Raw genomic sequence first — 20,281 nt, forward strand, 5'->3', positions numbered from 1 at the left:
GGCATGCACTTCGCCGTCGCCATTTTTCTTGTTGTGATTTGCGTGATACGCTGTCTTTACAGTTCTGGAAAAGTCTCTGAGAGATTTTATTATTAATCTTGTATTTGAACAAATATCTTTTTAAGCTCATTTTGAAAACATGGCGCAGTACAAAGGCGCTGCCAGTGAGGCTGGCAGGGCCATGCAGCTCATGAAGAAGCGTGAAAAAGAAAGAGAGCAGCTGGAGCAACTAAAGCAGAAGATTGCAGAGGTTTGGAACTTCTCCCCCTTGATTATAACAAGTTCAATAATAGTTCAGTGTCAATGAGAGCTACTTTAGCCGTTTATAAGTGGTCAAAACGACAGAACGCAGTCGCGTAAGGCCGGGAGCAAAGCGAGTGAAGGACAGTGGCGGAGCCAGGAAATTGTCCGTGGGGTGGCCAGGATGGATCTGTGATGATTTTAGAGGGCATACATCTCTCAGAAAATATTGGATTGCTATTTAAGCTCCTTAAACTACACGCCTGTACAATATTTGAATCTAGGTAGTGGTGGCAAAGATCAAATGCTATCTCTAACATTTTTTCTTATTTGTGCTGATAAAGTAACAAAGAAGCACAATACAAATGTAGCACCACTTATAGACAGTTGTACTGTGTATTACTACTGTGCTGAGTTTAGCTTATGGTGATCAGCAGTATTATGAGCTAATCTGCTGTGTCATCAAGATACACAGATACATAATTAACTTTTTTTTATGTAGTTCGATCCAGGTATTTATACACGAAACAAACTACTTTACCGTTATAATCGCATAAAACATGGGAAAAAATGTTTAAAATTAGAGATTTGTCCAAATTTCTGTTTGAATTCTAAGATTTTTGAGACAAAGGCTGTAAGGGCTCTCTGATCTGTTCTAATATTGTGACCACACCAGGATAACAACATGCCTGACCTGCTCTTCACTGAGCCTTCACTGTGTGTGTGTGTTTTCTCATAGGACAACATGGTCAAGTCCAACATTGACAAGAAGTTCTCGGCTCACTATGATGCTGTAGAGGCAGAGCTGAAGTCCAGCACAGTTGGTGAGTGTGTTGTGTTATATTTAGATTAGGATGATTTGTTTCTGGCATTCTTGCTTACTTTTTAATTTACCTGTTGTGGTTTTTGTTTGTTTCTTTGTTCTCTTAAATCTCTTGATCAGGTCTGGTGACACTGAATGATATGAAAGCCAAGCAGGAGGCGCTGGTAAAAGAGCGAGAGAAACAGCTGGCCAAGAAGGAGCAGTCCAAGGAACTCCAGCTGTGAGTTTTTCTTACTGATGCTCTGGGGCCTCTGTTACGATCCAGGATTCAGTCTTATCTGGTTAAATTCAAGTTTCAACCTTGGTTGAGGAAAACAGGATTTCCAGTAATTTAACAACAACTACATTTCCAGAAATTAGCGTCACCGTTCCCAGAAGATCAGCCAGACTTCTGGGCGTGGACATTTGGAGGAGGGTCTAAAGTTTTTGTATTTGCCCAATGAGCACAGATGGACATAGATTCTTAAACACCACTTTATTACTTGATTCCTATTGTCTGCGAATGGTTTCACAGCAGTTTTATTCTATGAACAATAATTAATTAATTAACTATTAATCAATTAATATATGACATAGCGCCTGTTTGTATTTGCTTACCTCATATCAAACTTGCATGTAGACTAAGCCTACGTTTGAATTTTCTTTTAATATGAATTCTTTATTCTCTTAAACGGCACCGATGCTGCAGAAATAATTGATTGCTATCCATCAGATTCTCTCATGTCCTATTGATAGAGTTGTGATATTGATAAGTCTGTTGACTCACACAGTCAGTTTTGTTTTCTTTCTTCTGAATATAGCAGCTGTTTTCCAGTCTTACTGACCGGAGCAGTTAAAGTGCACATTTTTAATACTGTAACACTCCACAGTGCTTTTCCTCACACTCACATCGCCGTGTGAATTTCAGTTTCTATTATGTGTTTTACCTCGTCATATTTTCCTGCACTATAATTTGATTTTCTTTTATGAAATCAGTCGCTCTGCTGCGAGGATACTTATCCATATTTGCGATTAGTTAGATGCAACCAGGGTCAGCCCTGTCGTGCGAATGTGCAGGGGAAACGCTGAAATTAATGAGAGGATTACCCAAGTTAGGATAAGTGTATCCAGATAATGTAGCATCTGGTCTGTGGCTGATCTAACTCTCCTTGGTGGTGTGGTGTGTGAATAGAAGAATAGAATAATCCTTTAATTGTCCCACAAGGGGAAATTTGGTTGTAACAGCAGCCAGAAAGACACATATACAAACAGGACACAGAACAGAAAGATACACAATTTTTCTTAGATATTTACATTAAGGACAATGGTTACTATAAACAGAGTACTGTACAGTTATTAAATAAAATAAAATTAACTACAGATAAGAGGCAAACCAGGTTGTAGTGCGAATTGGTTGATTGAATTATTGCAGTTACAGCGCAGATGTAAACATCTGTGATTGTTGGGAGCAGTTTTGATTGTACAGTCTGACAGCTGCAGGGAGGAAGGCCCTGCAGAAATGTCCTTCCTCATACAACATACAACACTGTAAAAAATGACAGATGCCACCACAGAGTCATAGAAGGTCTTCAAAATCGCTCCCTGTACTCCAAATGACCTCAGTCGCCTCAGCAGGTAGTCTGCTCTGACCCTTCCTGTAAAGAGCATCAGTGTTGTGGCTCCAGTCCAGTTTATTATTCAGGTGAACACCCAGGTACCTATAAGAGTCCACTATCTCAATGTCCACTCCCTGGATGTTCACCGGTGTCAGTGTGGTGGGTCTGCATCTCCGGAAGTCCACCACCAACTCCTTGGTTTTCCCGGCGTTGATCAGCAGGTGGTTCTGCTGACACCAGTCCACAAAGTCCAGAGTCCACTGTCTGTACTCTGAGTCGTCCTCACCTGTGATGAGGCCGACTATGGCAGAGTCGTCAGAGAACTTCTGTAGGTGGCAGCGTGGGGAGTTGATGGAGAAGTCTGCAGTGTAGAGGGTGAAGAGGAACGGTGCCAGCACAGTTCCCTGTGGGGCCCCCGTACTGCAGACCAGCGTATCAGAGACACAGCCCTGTGTCCTCACATACTGTGGGCGTTCTGTGAGGTAGTCCAGTATCCACTGGGACATGTGGTGGTCCACTCCCGATAGCTCCAGCTTGTCTCTCAGAAGTCGTGGCTGGATGGTGTTGAAAGTAGAGATGGACCGATCCGATATTACGTATCGGTATCGGTCCGATACTGACCTAAATTACTGGATCGGATATCGGAGAAAAATAAAAAATGTAATCCGATCCATTAAATATCACGAAAGCACCTCACAAAACTTGCAACACGCCGTAACTCACCTCAGAACGTTAGCACGTCGGAGCAGTATGCATCACGTGATAGAGCGGCTGTGGCATGCGGGACCTGTCGGTGGTCTGGATAGCATTTGGAGCTTCGCTAGCAACCCGGCATTTCATCTCCGACAAAGTTATCCAGAGTAAAGCAAGTGTGTAAGTCCATCTCTGAATGTTTGTAAAGCATTCCTGCGTTAAGCTTAACAAGCGATATATGGAGCGACTGCCTCTTCTTGCTGCTACTTCAATCATGAAACTGCTTAATGATCAGCTGATCGGCTTTTCTGTCGCGAGTCCGTCTCTCTAGTTTGCTTTTGGCCCACTTTGCACCAGAAAGAGGAAACCAGCGGCTGAACAACAGCAGCACGTTTAAGCTTGATCAGCTGTTGTTAGAATTTATTTAATATTACTTTCTACTCAGGATCTTTTTCTACGTAGCTGACGCTGGTAACTGTGCAGGGGCGGATCTAGCAAAGTTTAGCCAGGGGGGCCGATAGGGCATTAACAGGGAAAAGGGGGCACAAAGACATACTTTTCTTTCTTATTCTCATTTAAAATGTCGAGCTTTTAATAAATAATTATCTGACACCCAAAGTTTTAATTTGATGTAAAATGAATAGAAGTCCATTACTGTATATAGTAACTATTAAGTCTAATATACCCTAGTAAGCTATAGTACTTTTTCCTTTGGGAAGGTACCATCTGTGCAGTCTGCAATTTTGTTGAAGAAAGATGTTGAATCTATTTAATATTTCTTGAAAAATAATTGATTTCTGTGCATTTTTTTTTCACACTGCATCAAATTAAGGTTGATTACGTCGATTAAGCATCATGAGGTGGAGCGTGAGGGGTGGTTCCCTATTTTTTATTTATTTATTTTTGTTGTTGCTGGGAGTTGGAACCCTATTAGTTAGGTTGCTTAATATTTACGCTAAGTACTCTTTAAAATACCAGAATAGGGAGGATGGTGTAGGTTTAAGTTTATTAGATTGATCAGTATTGCTGAACTATGAAATATTTTTTTTTGCATACAGGTATAACAGAATAGCTTTAGTGTAGTTGTTGTTTTAAACTTGAGTATGAACTTATACAAAATGCAGCAAGATATTTAAAAAAACAGTTTTGTTGATTAAAAAACACTATATCGGATTCATATCGGTATCGGCAGATATCCAAATTTATGATATCGGTATCGGTATCGGACATAAAAAAGTGGTATCGTGCCATCTCTAGTTGAAAGCACTGGAAAAATCAAAGAACATGATCCCCACAGTGCTTCCAGGCTTCTCCAGGTGAGTCAGAGCTTGGTGCAGGAGGTAGATGATGGCGTCCTCCACCCTGATGCCAGGCTGGTAAGAAAACTGCAGCGGATCCAATGAAGAACTCACCAGGGGGCGCAGATGGTTTAGAACCAACCTCTCGAGGGTCTTCATCAGATGTGATGTCAGGGCTACCGGCCTGTAGCTGCTGAGGTCCTTGGGATGGGAGGTCTTTGGTACCGGTACCACACAGGAGGTCTTCCACAGCTGTGGTTTCCCCAGTGACAGGCTCAGGTTGAACAGATATCCTAGGATGCCACACAGTTAATCTGCGCAGCACCTCAGGAGCCTGGAGCTGATGCCATCTGGACCTGCAGCCTTCCGCACCTTGATCTTGCGAAGCTCGTTCCTCACTTGAAGTGCTGAGATAGAAAGAGTGGATTTTGGGGAGGGGGGTGTATGTTGGAGTCTACAGAAGCCGGGGGTGGGTGTAATGACTGGGAGCTGAGAGGTGTGAAGTCCTGTGATGAAAGACAGGCAGGCCCTGAAGATGAGGGAGATTGCAGCAGGGGGGACGATGCTGGGGGGAGGGGTGGGTGGTTGATCAAACCTATTAAAATATTTATTTAGGTCATTCACCCACCCCAAGTCTCCTGCAGCCTGGGGGTTGGTTTTTGTCCTGAGATTGTCTTCAGGCTGTTCCAAACCCCTCTGAAGTTGTCCTGTTGCAGCTGCTCTTCCATCTTCCTCCTGTAGTTTTCCTTCCCTTGCCTTATCTTCCATTTCAGCTTCTTCTGAACAACTCTCAGCTCCTGTTTGTCTCCAGATCTAAAGACTCTCTTCTTCTCCTTCAGGAGAGCCTTAATTTCAGGATTTATCCATGGCTTGTTGTTAGAAAAACACCGTACCTTTATGATGGGTACAGTGTTGTCCACACAGAAGTTCATGTAATCTGTAATGCAGTCTGTGATGCTGTTGAGGTCATCCTCCAGGGGGCTGCAGAGGCTGACCCACACAGTAGAACGGAAACAGTCCCTCAGGGCCTCTTCAGTCTCTGCCGACCATTTGCTTAATGGGTGTTTCACAACTGTTTCTCTGTGTACTAGAGGTTTATACACAGGCTGGAGATGAACCAGGCTGTGATCTGAGCCCCCCAGGGGAGGGAGAGGTGATGAGCTGTATGCCTTCTTGGTGTTGGCATACAATAAGTCCAATGTTTTATTGTCTCTGGTGTGGTAGGTGACGTACTGGGTGAAGGTGGGGAGAGTGGAGGACATGTGATGTGATTAAAGCCCCCAGAGATCAGGAAAAGGGCCTGAGGGTGCTGTGTTTGGAGTCTGCTGGTTACAGTGTGCAGGACCTCACAGCCTGCTGTAGTGTTAGCAGAGGGCGGGACATACACAGCTATCACAATCACGTGTGTAAACTCTCGCGGTAGATAGTACGGTCTCATGCTAACTGCTAGCAGCTCAATGTCCTTACAGCACAGCGTCTCTTTGATAGATAAACGCCCAGAGTTACACCATCTATCGTTCACAAACAGAGCCAGACCCCCTCCTCTCTTCTTACCACTCTCCGCTGTTCTGTCGGCCCAGATCAGATGAAAACCATCTATGTTTATGTCTGAGTCCGGAGTTAGCGCAGTTATCCACGACTCTGTGAAGCGCATCAGGCTGCACTCCCTGTAGCTCCTCTGATGTCAGGTAAGAGCCGCTAGTTCGTCTACTTTATTGGGGAGAGATCTCACATTCCCCATAATAATAGATGGAATCGCTGGCCGGTACCTCCTAACTTTACTGCAACGCCCGATCCCGGCCCGAGTACCGTGTCTCTTCCTCCTCACCTCGTGGGGGATGTTGGCTTGCTCGGCTTTAGGCAGGGCAGCGGAGGCTCCGAGGGTAGAGTAAACAATGGGAGGTCGGACCTCCACGCGCTCTCCGGACACAGACGCCGTAAAAAATATAATAAAGAACACGATTGTCCATAGAATTCTGAGCTCCATTGTGGGGACAACAGTCCAAAAACAAGAAACACAAGAACAACAAAGAAACAACTAATAAAGAGAAAAAAGGACTCGGTCAGGTCGGAGCTGCTGATACTGGCTGCCAGCTCAGAGCGGCGCCGGAAGTAATGACAGTAAATGTCAGAGAACCAGCTGTGGGGTGTCCTTTTGTGTACTGCTTAATGATGTGGTCTAAAAGGAAGCGTTCCAGCAGCAGTGGTTCAAACCCTGCTCCCTCCAGAAGAGGTCGCCAAATGATCACATTTTAAAAAAAAAGTTCATTTATTTATTTCCTTTCTTACTTTTAACCTTCTACTTGTGAGGTACCCACACATTTTTCAGGCTAATAATTCTGGGAAATAATTGCTAAACATAAATACCAAACATTTAAATACCAGATTACAAAATTTGCCATCTTTGAGTTTTGGACTAAAAGTTGTGGAAGATGTCATCTGTGTCACAGAAAATTGTGATGTACCTTTTTGTTTTGTTTTATTGTTTACTGGCTTATCAAACTATTAAAATGGCCTAATTTACATTGATGGATAGTGAATGTAGTTCCTGAGTTCAGTTCTTCTGAAATGTATCTGATGTGTGTACATCCCATGGAAATTGTTAGCTTTTTGGCCTTTTTGGTAAGCAACACGTTACCCTTCTACTTCAGGAGCTTCCTCGCTTCAGTTATGTGCACTGTAATAATTTCACTTCAGCTGAATTGAAATCAATGTTTTCTTTTTTTAAATCTTGGCTGTTAGTCTCCGTGCAGATGAAACAGAAAGAATGCAGACTGTGCACAAACTCTTCTAAATTTTTGTTTTTAAAATTCTCACCAGATGCCTCACATGTGTATTCTTACTAAGTTGGCCGTAATTCTGCATTTGTGAACGAATGCTGCCAGATTATTAAATACAGGCAAGTTCGTTTTGGTCAACAGAAAGAACAAATTCAGTGCACGTGTGTGTGAACAGTTTAAGGAAACTCTAAGCAGTCCCTCTAAGGACCCAAATAAAATACAGATGAATAACACTCCTTGGTGCTGTCCAACTTGAATTGTGTTGCCAAACATATGAAACCTACAAGCAGCTTATCACAGCGTGTAAACAGTAAATTTTCTTTTCTGGGCTCTAGCTCAGCTCAGCCAAGCTCAGCAGCAAATAATTGTTTGACTGTAAGTATTTGCTTTCACGGACACCCTCTTGTGTCTCGATGGGTCAATATTTATATTTTCTCTTCTCTTTCCAGCAAGCTCGAGAAGCAGAAAGAGAAAAAGAGAAAGGAGGAGCAGAAGAGGAAAATAGCCAGCTTGTCATTTAATCCTGAGGACGAGGAAGAGGAGGAGGAGGATGAAGAGGAAGAGCAAGACTGTGAGCATTCGTTCTGTTTGGGACGTTAAGGCCTCAGTCATCTGAAGCAGTTTTCTTTCTTTATCTGTGACTTTGTTTAAAATCTCTTCTACATCTGTTAGATTAGGTCAGAGCCTTACTGCTGAAATGAACATGTTCAGACCGAGCCCTGCAGGGAGACTAATCTGAATTCCAGAAACGGCAGAGATCTCGTTATACTTGTTAAAGGTTAATTTGAACTTGTTGAATTGTCGCTTCTCTTTTTGTGAACTGTACAATTAGTTATACGTCACTCCTTACAAGTCGTTTAGATCATCAGATTAGAGGGATTGATAATACTCAGTACTGCTGGCCAGACCCCACGTGTAAGCATAAGATTTATGTTAAGAGCAGCAGTGGTGCAGGAGCAGCCAAAGTCTTTTCTGTGTGTTCATACAGATTAAAGGTAACAAAACACCCCACTCAGAGATTTCGTCACCACCGTGAGGCAACAAGTGCAGACTGATGGTGGTGATCACAGTTATTTTCTTATTGCCAAATAAAATTCCAGAAAGATCAAAAGTTAATGTGCGAAAATCTTGAGCCACCCCTCAAAGATGGCCTCAGTTTACGTCTCCACAATGGGGTTTCAGTCATGATGGCCTTGTCTATCTTCATGTATACAGTGACTTGGTTTGGTCTTTCTCATTAGAGATTGTAAGAGTCTTAATTAGACTTGGTGACTAACACAGTCTTGGATTTTAAAGTCTGCTTAATAACTGTGATTTTTTTTTTCTTGTACTGCTAAAACATAAATAATCTAGATGTCACATGATTTCTTATTGATCTTTGGTTTTGTCTTGTAGATCCAGTCAAGAAGAAAAAACTGGGGAAAAATCCAGATGTGGACACAAGTTTCTTGCCTGATCGAGACAGAGAGGTGAGGTGGTTGTAAATCACATTAACTCCATGAGCGTGTGATAACATATGTTTGCACTTCTGGCTATTCTTAGCTCTGCATGTATGTTCAGCTGTGCTCTGTTTTACCTGGCAAGCTGCCAGACACTGCAAATTTTAAGAAACGCGAAGGCTAAGAAGTGATGAATGATTACCTCTCCACAAGTAGCTCCACTTCACTGTCAGTTGTCCATGTCAGCAAAATAACAAACAGATTTCTGAATAATTGTAGCTCAAAAGTTAAGAGTTGGTGTCACTGTTGATCAGTTGGTGGTGTTGTCAATCTTCTGCAATCTGATCGTCTTTAAATGTAAAACTTGTTTGTAAGTATTTTTGCTCCACTGATGGGCTTTGTGTACTCAGGAGGAGGAGAACCGGCTCAGAGAGGAGCTCAGGCAGGAGTGGGAGCTCAAACAGGAGAAAATTAAGAGTGAGTATCAGGATTACAAAGTAAGTAATGATGATCACTTTAATGCTGAATACAAGGAGGCAGGCAGGAGCTACACAATGATCCATTTTGGATGTTTTCCGTGAGGACAGTTGACACTTTCCTCAAAGTGAAGTGCCGACCAAAGTGTTTTCCCCTGAGCCCAGCATGTTTTTAGTTCTTTGCAATGGGAGTGTCACTGTGACAAGGTGCTGTGCACATCGCTGTTTGCTCTGACCCAGCCGCCTAACCGTCATCTCACAACCTTTAAATAACAATGGGAACTGTTTTCTTCCAGAAATCCCCAGAGCCGTTGAATGAATGGCTTACTGAAAAGCTCTGAAGGTCTCTATATTTGCACACAAATTAGTACAATGAAAACAGTCAAAGTTCAACTGCCATGATCGCTGTGATCTCAACTCTTTTTTTTTTTTTTTTCCTCTGTACAACTTCACTGAACCGTCCAATACCAGCAACCGCCACAGCCAAACTCTTCTCGGGCAGTACTCGATAAGACTCCTCCTTTAGCTTGAAAGCTCCCTTCACCTCTGGTGTCTACCATCTGGTTCAGGGATTACCACCACTACAAGTATTATCCACAGCTCCATGCAGCCGCTTCAGCAGTGGCGGTTAGGAACACGGTCCATTCAGACTCACTGACCCTCAGAATGCTGTTGAAGTTCTGTCGGAGGAGCCACATCCTCCACCTTATTGTAGTGGAGCAGTTTGTGTATACTTGGATTTCCTAGAAGCAATGTGGTTAGATGCTTTTGCCTCAGGTAGTGTCTCCCAAGTCATATTAGTCCTGGGTGAGGGCCTGACAAAGAGTGATTCAGAGCCAGGAAGAACGCTTATTTGCCAAGCTTTAGGAGAAGATGACTCTTTATTGTCATTGGACAGTCATACCTAGTACAATAGTACAACAAAGTTGGAAAGCGTCCCACGTTGGCACTACACACAACACAGTAACTTAAAGTGGATTTTTTTTAAAGTGCAAGAAAGATATGAACAAAAAAAGGAATGACTTAATAAATAAATAAAAGAATGAGTGAATGTTTATTGCACATTATTATTATTATTATTATCATTATTATTATTATTGTTATGTTATTGCCCCCCAAAAACAAAAACAAAACAAACAAAAACACCAGGGAGGTAGCCAATGAGGTCAGCTGTTAGCATTGAGCTAACAAAGCTATTGCCCTGTTGTAAAGGTTTCTTTGAGTCTGTTTGTCCGAGACATCAGCAGCCTGAATCTCCTGCCAGACTGCAGCAGCTTAAACACCCGGTGTCCTGGATGTGTGCAGTCCTGTAGGATGCTGTACAGGTCCTTCAGGGAGGGAAGAGGATGTCCAATGATTTTTGGGGCCATATTAATGACCCTCTGTAGTGCTTTTTTGTGTGCCACGGTGCAGCTGGAGAACCACACACAGATGCAGCATGTCAGCACACGTTCAGTGGAGCAACGGTAGAAGACAATCAGCAGCTCCCTCTTCACGTCCATTTTTCTGAGGATTCTCAGAAAATGGAGACACTGTTGGGCCTTCTTTACAACCACCAAGGTCTTTGAGCCAAGGTCTGTCTGCGTCTAGCCCGTGCGGTCCGGTCACGGAGACTAGACTCGCCCTCTTGGGGCCTCATTACTTTTAGAAGGCACTGCAAGGGCTGGGTGCAGTGTGCATCAGGCTGCAGGGCCCCGGTGATCTGAAAACGAACATCCTAATTAAAAAGTTGCTATTGCATTATTATAAAATCAGTGTGGCAGTACAGCAGTGCGCAACCTTATGTCTCTCTAAATCTGTAATAACTGTACATCTGTGTCATCAGATGAAGAGATTGAGATTACGTTCAGTTACTGGGACGGCTCTGGACATCGGAAAACTGTCAAGGTAAAGATTGAACCAATTGGCACTGAGGTTTTTAAGGAGAAAAAAAAATGTTATCTGCACCGTGCGTAGCAACACTTTACACACCGGTTTGTCTGCTCATGCTTTTGTTTTCTCTCCGTTTGTGTATTTCTGCTTCAGATGAAGAAAGGTAACACCATTCAGAACTTCCTGCAGAAAGCCCTGGAAGTCCTCAGAAAGGACTTCAGCGAGCTCCGGTGAGTTTAGACATGAAAATAGGATCATTTTTGTTTTTCACTCGGACTGTTTGAGAATGCAGGTATTTACAAAAGTAGCTGCAGTTATGCCATACGAAAAGAAGGTTCCATGGTGGGAGTGTTCATCACTACAGGCCATCATATAACTGAATGCGGCATCAGCTGAAATTGACACCGATGAGCAAAAGTAGAGTGAAGAAAAACAAACTAAGATGTTGTCTGTGTAAGGAAAAAAAGATTTTAGGGGAGTTTGAAAATAAAAGAATATTTTCCATCAGCCCAAATAGAAGCTTTTCTGTACTTTAGCCAAACAGTTGCAAAAAAGCTTTGACAGTGGTGTAAGTGCTGTCTGTAAGAGACCTCCTGCAGTGAACAGCTGGCCAATTTCTGACTTGCCAGAACTGACTTGGCGCACATCATGTGTCCTTCTCAATTTCTCCATCTTTTAACACTAGAGTGATAAACTGAAGCATTGCTGTCAGCCCCAGTGTTTTATTTCAGTTCCCATGGAGGCATTAAAAAAAAGGCACCTTGGAGTTAATGGATGTGACAAAATGATAAATGGGATTTTTTTTCTACAGATCTGCTGGAGTAGAGCAGCTGATGTACATTAAAGAAGATCTGATAATCCCACATGTAAGTGCTGTGACACACCCAGTTAACTGCTGCCAAACCTTTGCTTAACTTTGTTTTTTCCCTTTTTTCCTCCCTCTCTTGTTTAAACACCTGTGCGCCATTCAAATTCACTTTGATAGCTAAGTGTAGTCGCACTAGTAGATTGTAATCGGAAAGAGAATTTTGTTTTTGATGTAAAGTTGTTTGTCTCCTTGTCTCCTTCAGCATCACAGTTTTTATGACTTCATTGTGACCAAAGCCAGAGGCAAATCAGGTAATCAGGCATCAACAGCTTCCACACTGTTGACATCCAATATCCCAATTTCCTGCTACAGACGATAGAAAAGCTCTAATATAAAACATTTTTGTTGTGCTATAGAGTGTATATAAAAGATGAACCAAGCCACAGTGACATGTGACACAAAGGCCCAAACATAAATAGTCCCTCATTAAACCAGAATGTTTTGTTAGAAATCAACTGTGGTTTAGTGTTTATTAATCCTTGTTTTTAAACTAATAGCATTTTGTGTCGTTCCTTTTTTACACAATATTTCATATTCAATTTAAAGTTAAATAGCACAGCTCGTCCAATCGCGATAAGTGGACGGGGGATTTGATTCTGGACATGTTTGTATGTTGTTGCTTTAGACTGCGGGTGTCTAAAGAGAAAAGCGCGAGACCAGGAATATTGTCCACATTTAGCTACCCCTAATCTGTTATAACTAGTGATGTGTCGGTCGCGAACGAAACGACTCTTAGAGCCGGATCTTTGAAGTGAACGATGCAAGCCGGCTCCTTATTGGGAGCCATGTTTGTTTTTGTTTTTTTTCTCTCACCCTCTCTCTCGCACTTTTTTCCGCTTCACTCTCGCATGCGAGCCTTGTGCTTTGCGCTGGGCAGAGGGGGGAGGGGCGGTAGTTACACTCGCAGTAGCACAGGAACAGAGCGGGAGGGAGAGAGAGAGAAAGCCAGGGACAACAACGTCACATTAGAAAGGTATAGTAATCATCCACAACTATTTTTCAGTTGCGGATGATAAAGGATTCAGAAAGTTTATTCATGCAGTGAATCCTGTGTATGGAATTCCAAGCAGGAAAACACTCTCCCAAAAAATCATCCCCGGCCTATATGACAGAGAATGTGCATCTTTTTTTTGTTTTGCATATTTTAATATATATTTAATTGTGTTGTGGTTTGCAGTGTTTTGTGCTGTTTCACTTTAAATGTGTTTAAAAGGAAAAAGCTGAAAATTTAAATAGTTAAAAGTTGAAATGTAAATAGTTGGTTTGTGTATTTTATAGTTTATTTATTACATTTCATGTGGCGTAATTAAATACCGTAAATGTATATTTACGGTGGCCCCTAGAGACAAAGCACGTACAAACTCCAAAACAAATGCAAATTCCGAAGCACAACAGAAGTGCTCCAGGATGCTGAGCGCAGTGTTGAGCTTTTGTTAACTAGTGGCTACACAAGCCAGCAAGTACCATCGACCAGATTTGGTGTGTGGTAACAGGTAAATGAACAGTTTTTAAAAATAATTTCAACATTCTTTTTGTGCATAATTTTATATTGTTGTTAATAATAAATTAATTAAAGCAACAAAACAACCTGAAGAGCCGGTTCGGAGCCGAGAGAGCTGTTTCTCTAAAAAGAGCCGGAAATCCCATCACTAGTTATAACATTCAGGCTTCATTCTAACAGAGTCTCATTAATCACTGCACTTTGATAGTCTAAGGAGCTTGGAAACAAAAGCACAGAGTCCCTCCACCAGCCCTATAGGGGTTAAATCTGGGCCCATGGGGGATGTTATAGTCTCTGTAATTTATATTATCATGAGACAATTATGTGTCGGAAATTCTTTCTTTCTTAAATGCCTCATGCTTCTTAGTTTTCTGCTTTTTCACCCAGTTGATATTTCTTCTCCGCAGGCCCTCTGTTCAGCTTTGATGTCCACGATGATATCCGATTGGTCAATGATGCCACTGTGGAGAAAGATGAGGTGAGGGGGAAAAAACAGTTTATGGGAAACGGTTTCCTTTTTTTAGCTGATTAGAGCTATTCCTAAAGTACTCAAAAAAAGAAATGTCATAAGTCTGTTTCTACAGTTGCTTTGATTAGAAATACTCATAAGAAAGATGAAATATTTGTGTATCTGATACAGGAAAGGGAGTTTATAAGATTATAGAGGAATGAACAGAAAGAGTGTGATGTTGAAGTCAGACACAAGCCGAGATCAGAGAGAGAGCAAACAGAAGAAACAAGGCAGCGCGCTACATATAGGTAGACTGAAAAAATTAAGCAAGCATCAATTCTGGACCAAAATGGAGATAAAATGTAAAACTGACACAAAAATAGACACAGACACACATCAGTGTCGGAGTCTAAAAGTATCACAAGTCACTGAATTCTGATTGTAAAATGTAAAAACAGCATTAATTTAATAGTTTACTGTCCTGTGCAACGTCTAACTTGAAATGAGTCAGTCTCTTCATCATGTATTAGTAGGATTTTTTTTCTCTTCACTGAATTTAGAAGGATAAAAATCCTTTAAAATGTCCTAAATTGTCCTCTTTGACAGGAAGAATGTTGAGTAGTTTGCAGTTGTGTTTTCAGAGTTTGAAAACAGATTTTGCTTACCCAGAAATCATCTTTACACTGACACTAATGTAGAAGAAACCAATACTACACCCTAGAGCCACGTTTGGACTTGTTGACTTGCCAAGCATATGGGGCTGAGACACATGGGTCCAATCCACTGTGTACCCACAAACTGAGCAGTGGGGGTCTGATGTCATATGGATTGTGTATCGTTGAAGGCTTTGGAGGTCTGGCTGTCCTGACTGGTTTTAGGGACAGAAATGTCTGAATATCTCTGTAAAATGTATTCTCCATCCATGCTGTATTGTGAAAACAAACAAAAATATTAAGTGCGGCTTTGCTCTTTTACCTCAAGTCTCATGCAGGGAAAGTGGTGCTGAGGAGCTGGTATGAGAAGAACAAGCATATCTTCCCTGCTAGTCGCTGGGAGCCATACGATCCTGAGAAGAAATGGGACAAATACACGGTAAGAGTCATTTCTGCCAAGCAAAAATTAATCAGCTGGTTATTTCCCCAGTTTCATTTTAAATTGGAGTCTCGTTGGCTCTGTGTGGCCTCACCACCAACGCTGCAAGCAAAGCTTTGAAGCTGACCCAGCTTTTCTCAGGTTCATCATTAACTGCAGGTGGAGCACCAGAATGCGAGGCAGAGGGGAGATGACTGAACCTCATTACTCTAATATATCTTCCATGTGTGCAGTTCAGTTTCAGTTTAGTTGTATTTATATAGTGCTGTTTCACAGTGACAGTCATCTCAAGGCGCTTCTATATGGGACATAAAAGCCCCACAATATTAGAGAGAAAAACCCCAAATATTGGATTACCTGTGAAAAGCAGGATGGGAAGAACTCCCTTTAAACAGGAAGTGACCCTGAACCAGGGTCAGACAGGGCCAGCCATCTGCTGAATGAGGTGAGGAGAAAGGAAAGACCAAAGTGAAGAGCACAGTGAGACAAGAGTTAATGACATGCAGTGCTGGCAAAAGCACATGAGGAGTGAAAAGAAGAAGGTACATGTATACTGCTCAGTGCATCATGGGAAATCTATGAGTGTACCTGGCAGTCTGATCCTGTGGCATCCTTATAAGAGCATAATAAAGGGGAAAATCCAAGGTCAGAGCAAGCTGCTCTACATGAAAGCTGTGGTACTGTAGCTGTGGCCTGAGTAATGAGCAGGGTTTTAAAGTTGCTCCTGGATTCAATGATGAGTCAGTGAAGAGAAACTGCATGGGAGAAATGTAATGATATTTCTGCTCCCTGCGTCAGGCTCATTGCTGCGTGCTGACAGGATGATTTGTGGCACGAGTTTTCTTTGTAATTGTTCAGAGGGATGCTGGAAGGAAGTCCAGAGCTTTGTACTGTCACATTGTGACTGAGAAGATGCTTTTCACTTTATGGCATGCATTTAATTTTTAAATGCAGAAAATCGCAAGGCTTTTTATTGCTGGAAATTGTTAAGCACATATATTACAAATGTAGTGAAACTTTAATGAGCACCTCTGGGACTCTGCTCTGCATGCTGCATGGTACAGCTTCTTCCCTCATCAGTGCTTTCTTACACGAGGCGGCTTCAGAGCAGTGAGGTCTAACCGCTGGTTTCAGGCTGACTTTTGATGGTTCTGGAAACTCTAGTAGTCCAAGAAAAAAAGGCTGTGAGGCTGGAAATGAACATAATCAGAACCGCTTTAACCTCCTAGGACCTGGCATCCACATATGTGGACATCACATTTTGGGTTATTTAGACCAAAATACTAAATCTTGCTCTACAAGGGCCTGATATCCACTTACGAGGACATTATACTGCCACTGTTTTATCTAAATTTTAAACAAATATATGTGGCTCTAATTTTTCTTAGAAACAGAAATCAGGAAATTCTTTGTTTTTACATTCATCAGGTCCCAATCAGCCCAAATATCAAAGAGAAATTAAAAATACTTGCCATGAAAGAGTTTGGGTCTTAGGAGGTTAAAAATGAGCAAAATTCTGTAATACTTTAAATAAGCAGCTGTTTCAGCTTATTTAGATATTACTTTATCATTGATTATTAGTGAGTAAATAGTTTATTGACACACCAATGACTGGATGACTGTTTGCAGTGGGAATAGGGGAAAAGCTCAAGTGTTTGTTGAGCATCTAGTGGCCTTTTGTGGTATTGCACAAGGCGATTTTTTTATTCTTATTTGTTTTTCATTGTTTTCAGCCTCAGGACCTGGAAAAAAATATGGCAGTTTGATGAGGAGCATGCATGATACACTCTATCTAATCAGCGTGTTTGTATTTGATTCTTTTGGCGTTACATAATATTTTTTTGTTTTCCAGATCCGATGAGACGCCGATGCTCCATCGCTATGTCCGGTCCTCGACGCAAATAGTTGCTAATTTCCATCTTTACTTGTTCTATTATTTGTTTTAATGTCAGTATTTCTTTTCAACATTTGATTGGTTTTATTTGAAAACAAAAAATTTTGTGTACATAGTTGATTACTCCTAAACCTTTGTTGGAACATCTGCTGAATAAAATGAACCTGGCTAACACCTCAAAGGTCTTTGGTGAAATTTGTGCAATGACTTGTTTTTCCTCACCTGATACTTAGGTTTAATAGAGCAACTTGCCATGAGATGTTTTTTTTTCTGCACTCTAATAACTTATTGTGGCAGCAGAGCTGTTCCAACATGTACAGGGAGTTTATAGGCCACACCTCCCCCGTGTAGCCTGAAGATACCACTCCCCTCCACGTCTTTCTTCCTTCTCCAAGGTTGCTGTCACTTAATGCTCGAGCACAACTTGGAGGTGCTTCAGCTGCCAGAGTGTCGGTGAGAGTTTGAGATCCAGTGCTCGCCATGACAATGAGGTCCTGGCCCTAGAAGCATGTGGGAGCTTTTGTACCTGTTTTTGACGCTTTGTCAGCTGCTCTGCTGTCAGGCTGAGGCCACAGCTGCTCCTATCACCCCTCAGAGCTGCAGTCTGGACTGTATCCAGCAGGTAAGCTGGAGGTTGTATCTCCTTCATAGTCAACTGTTAACTCACCTTAATTCAGTAACTTTGTATAATTCGTACAATATGCAGCATCATGTTTAATTTTTTGTTTTGTGACAGATTTTCTCTCAGCCTTTGTTTGAAAAGTAAGAAAAACTCCCGACTAAAAATAATTCACATAACACATTTTTTTAAGAGAATTATTCAGTTTGTCCTGGTTTTAAGAAAAGTTTAGGTCTTCGTTAAGTGGTCGCAAGATAAATCTAAAGAATAGCAAATAAACAACCTGCAGATTGAGTTCCTGCTGCGTAACTGATGAGTTACACAGAAAACGACATCCTCAATTCTTCAAATATAAGATCCAAATTTAGTAGGGAAAAAAATTCATTTTAAACCGTCAAACTGCTGCATGGTTTAAAATCCCAGGTGTCACATTTTATTTCCCGCCCCTTCAGTGGGTATGTTGTTCTCTGTAGTGGAAAGTATGACGTGTACAAGATTTCCTATATTTGTTATCATCTAAGAAACAAATCTTATGTTCCTTTAATGTGTGTGTGTGTGTGTGTGTGTGTGTGTAACCCTGTAATCTTGAACATAAATCAAGTTAGAAATTGAGGGGGGCTTGAGTGGATTTTCTCATGCTATCGTCTCACACTACAAGCTCCAACAGTTTCAATATGTCCACACTCTCAGTGGATGTCGGAATGTTTTCACTGCGTTATTTAGGTTGGCTGGAGTTACACATACTGGCTGTAAACAGATTATACCGTGATGACTGTGTGGTGTGTATTCACATAATGAACCTATGATTGTTATTATCAGAGAAGGAAATCTGCAGCAGTTACCTTTAGTTTTAGGTGTCACAAGAAGAAGAGGGGAGGGGGGAGTTGTAATGATTTCCCGGCACAAAGATAAATTCACGGAGAGATTTTAAATGTGAAAAAGTTTAAAAAGCAAAGGAGGAGAGCATTTGGAAACTTTTCACTGGAGCTTGTGCCACAGAGATTTATGATGCAACTCATTAAAATGGATCCAGTCGTGAGCGATTATCCAAAATGTTGATTTTATTTGAGCCAGATGTCTGATTTGCTGTCAGTAATGCAGTGTTTTTACTTGAAAAGATATTACCCCTGGGTTACCATACCACAGTGAGATGGTTAAACCAAAGGGCCATGCTCACGTATTCCTTTAAATTTTATTTTGATTAATGAAAAGTGGGGCACTCAGTCATCTTGTAGAAATTAGACTTTGAGTTTTCTCCAAAACTTAATTTGTGTGGGCTTTTTATATGGATTAAGACTTCCTCCATGTTTGCTCAGCTGGTTTGCTCCAGAAAACGAGGGTTTAGGCTACGCAGACTTTCTACCTAACTTTCCGCACACACGGTTTCTCTTTTATCATCCTATTAGTCATGATCTCTAAAACCTGTAGAGCAAGTCAGCAGTGTAAGAAAGTGATCAAACAATTTCTTAATGACAGAAACACCAACAGCCAGTGCTATATCTGTCTAGGGGCACACCAGACTTTCATTTTCACAGAAGGTGGAGGTAAACAGCTGTTTTATTACAGAGAAACTATAACAAATTCAGTGACCCAGTCACACTTTCACTGCTCCAACAAGTCAAATATGTCCTTCTATAATTTAGCGTGCTTTGAGTGTGAAGCAGCATTAACTATAATTACACAAACACCCCGTAAAAGCGATGCTTTGGTAAATGCACTGTCCTGCTCTTCATTGATAATGTTCACTCAACAGCAGAGCACAGTGAGTCAACCCAATCAGTGCCTTCACTACACAGTATGTTGAGAAGCATCCACTGTTTAAACACAAGAACAAGCCGCAGCACATACTGTACAGATGGGAATCAGATTTTACATGGAGAATCTTATAAAAACAAGAACCATATTGTTTGTAATATAGCAACAAGGTTCTCCAAACTTACCATGAAGGGTTGTCAGTGCTGATCCACTGTTTAAGCTGGGATAGGTAAGTATGTGCAGATGTTTGGAAATCAAAGCACCTCTGATGATTGTTACTTGAACTCAACTGAACTGAACTGAAGTGGTGCACTGCCTTTTTTTATGGCAGGCAAACTGAACATACTGAACAATTCTTACAATACAATTCTTTTCAATTCAATTGTACTTTGACAGCGCCAAATCACACCACACTTACCTCAAGGTGCTTTATATTGTAAGGTAAAGACCCCAAAATAATAAAGAGAAAACACTGAAAACCCCAACAATCACATGACTCCCTATGAGCAAGCACTTTGGCGACAGTGGGGAGGAAAAACTTCCTTTTAACCCTTGTGTGGTGTTCATATTTTTGTTACTCAGCCAGTGTTCATGGGTCTGGTGGACCCGCTAGAGTTTTGGCTTTCCAAATTAACACTATCAAACAATTTTATGTTAAATTACTCAACAGATGTTTACTTCATCCCAATTACAAGCCATATGAACAGCAAACATGGTTAATTTTTTCCCTTTACCTTTGTTAGATCACATTTATGAATTAATGTGCTTCTCGTTTTTTTTTTTTTTTTTATAAAATGTTATAAAAAAATAAATCAGTTATAATCAAGTGGAGTGAGTGGAAAGACACAACACATTTACACGTGAAGCAATATGTTTCACACAAGT

General features: G+C 41.3%; 2 protein-coding genes across 4 annotated transcripts in view; both read left to right on the plus strand.

Moving 5' to 3' along the window:
* Window positions 1-4: 4 nt before the first annotated feature.
* fam50a (family with sequence similarity 50 member A) lies at window positions 5-17,197 on the plus strand. Its single transcript, XM_005944804.2, has 13 exons — window positions 5-250; window positions 980-1,064; window positions 1,184-1,283; window positions 7,879-8,000; window positions 8,825-8,898; window positions 9,279-9,345; window positions 11,170-11,231; window positions 11,370-11,446; window positions 12,028-12,082; window positions 12,287-12,335; window positions 13,993-14,063; window positions 15,018-15,128; window positions 16,981-17,197. Exons 1-13 carry the CDS (start codon window positions 140-142, stop codon window positions 16,987-16,989), a joined length of 993 nt encoding a protein of 330 aa, XP_005944866.1. The 5' UTR covers window positions 5-139; the 3' UTR covers window positions 16,990-17,197.
* Window positions 17,198-17,306: 109 nt separating this feature from the next.
* The window catches only part of si:ch211-207e14.4 (interleukin-17 receptor D), a 14,408-nt gene continuing 11,433 nt past the window's right edge, over window positions 17,307-20,281 (plus strand). For all 3 annotated transcript variants that reach the window (XM_005944806.3, XM_042213079.1, XM_005944805.3), the window contains exon 1: window positions 17,307-17,644. In XM_005944806.3, coding sequence (XP_005944868.1) covers window positions 17,531-17,644 — 114 coding nt within the window. In that variant the 5' untranslated portion in view covers window positions 17,307-17,530. The remainder of the gene's footprint in view (window positions 17,645-20,281) is intronic.

Source organism: Haplochromis burtoni, unplaced genomic scaffold (assembly GCF_018398535.1).
Source record: "Haplochromis burtoni strain Fernald_Lab_line unplaced genomic scaffold, NCSU_Asbu1 Contig_415, whole genome shotgun sequence".
Taxonomy (NCBI): domain Eukaryota; kingdom Metazoa; phylum Chordata; class Actinopteri; order Cichliformes; family Cichlidae; genus Haplochromis; species Haplochromis burtoni.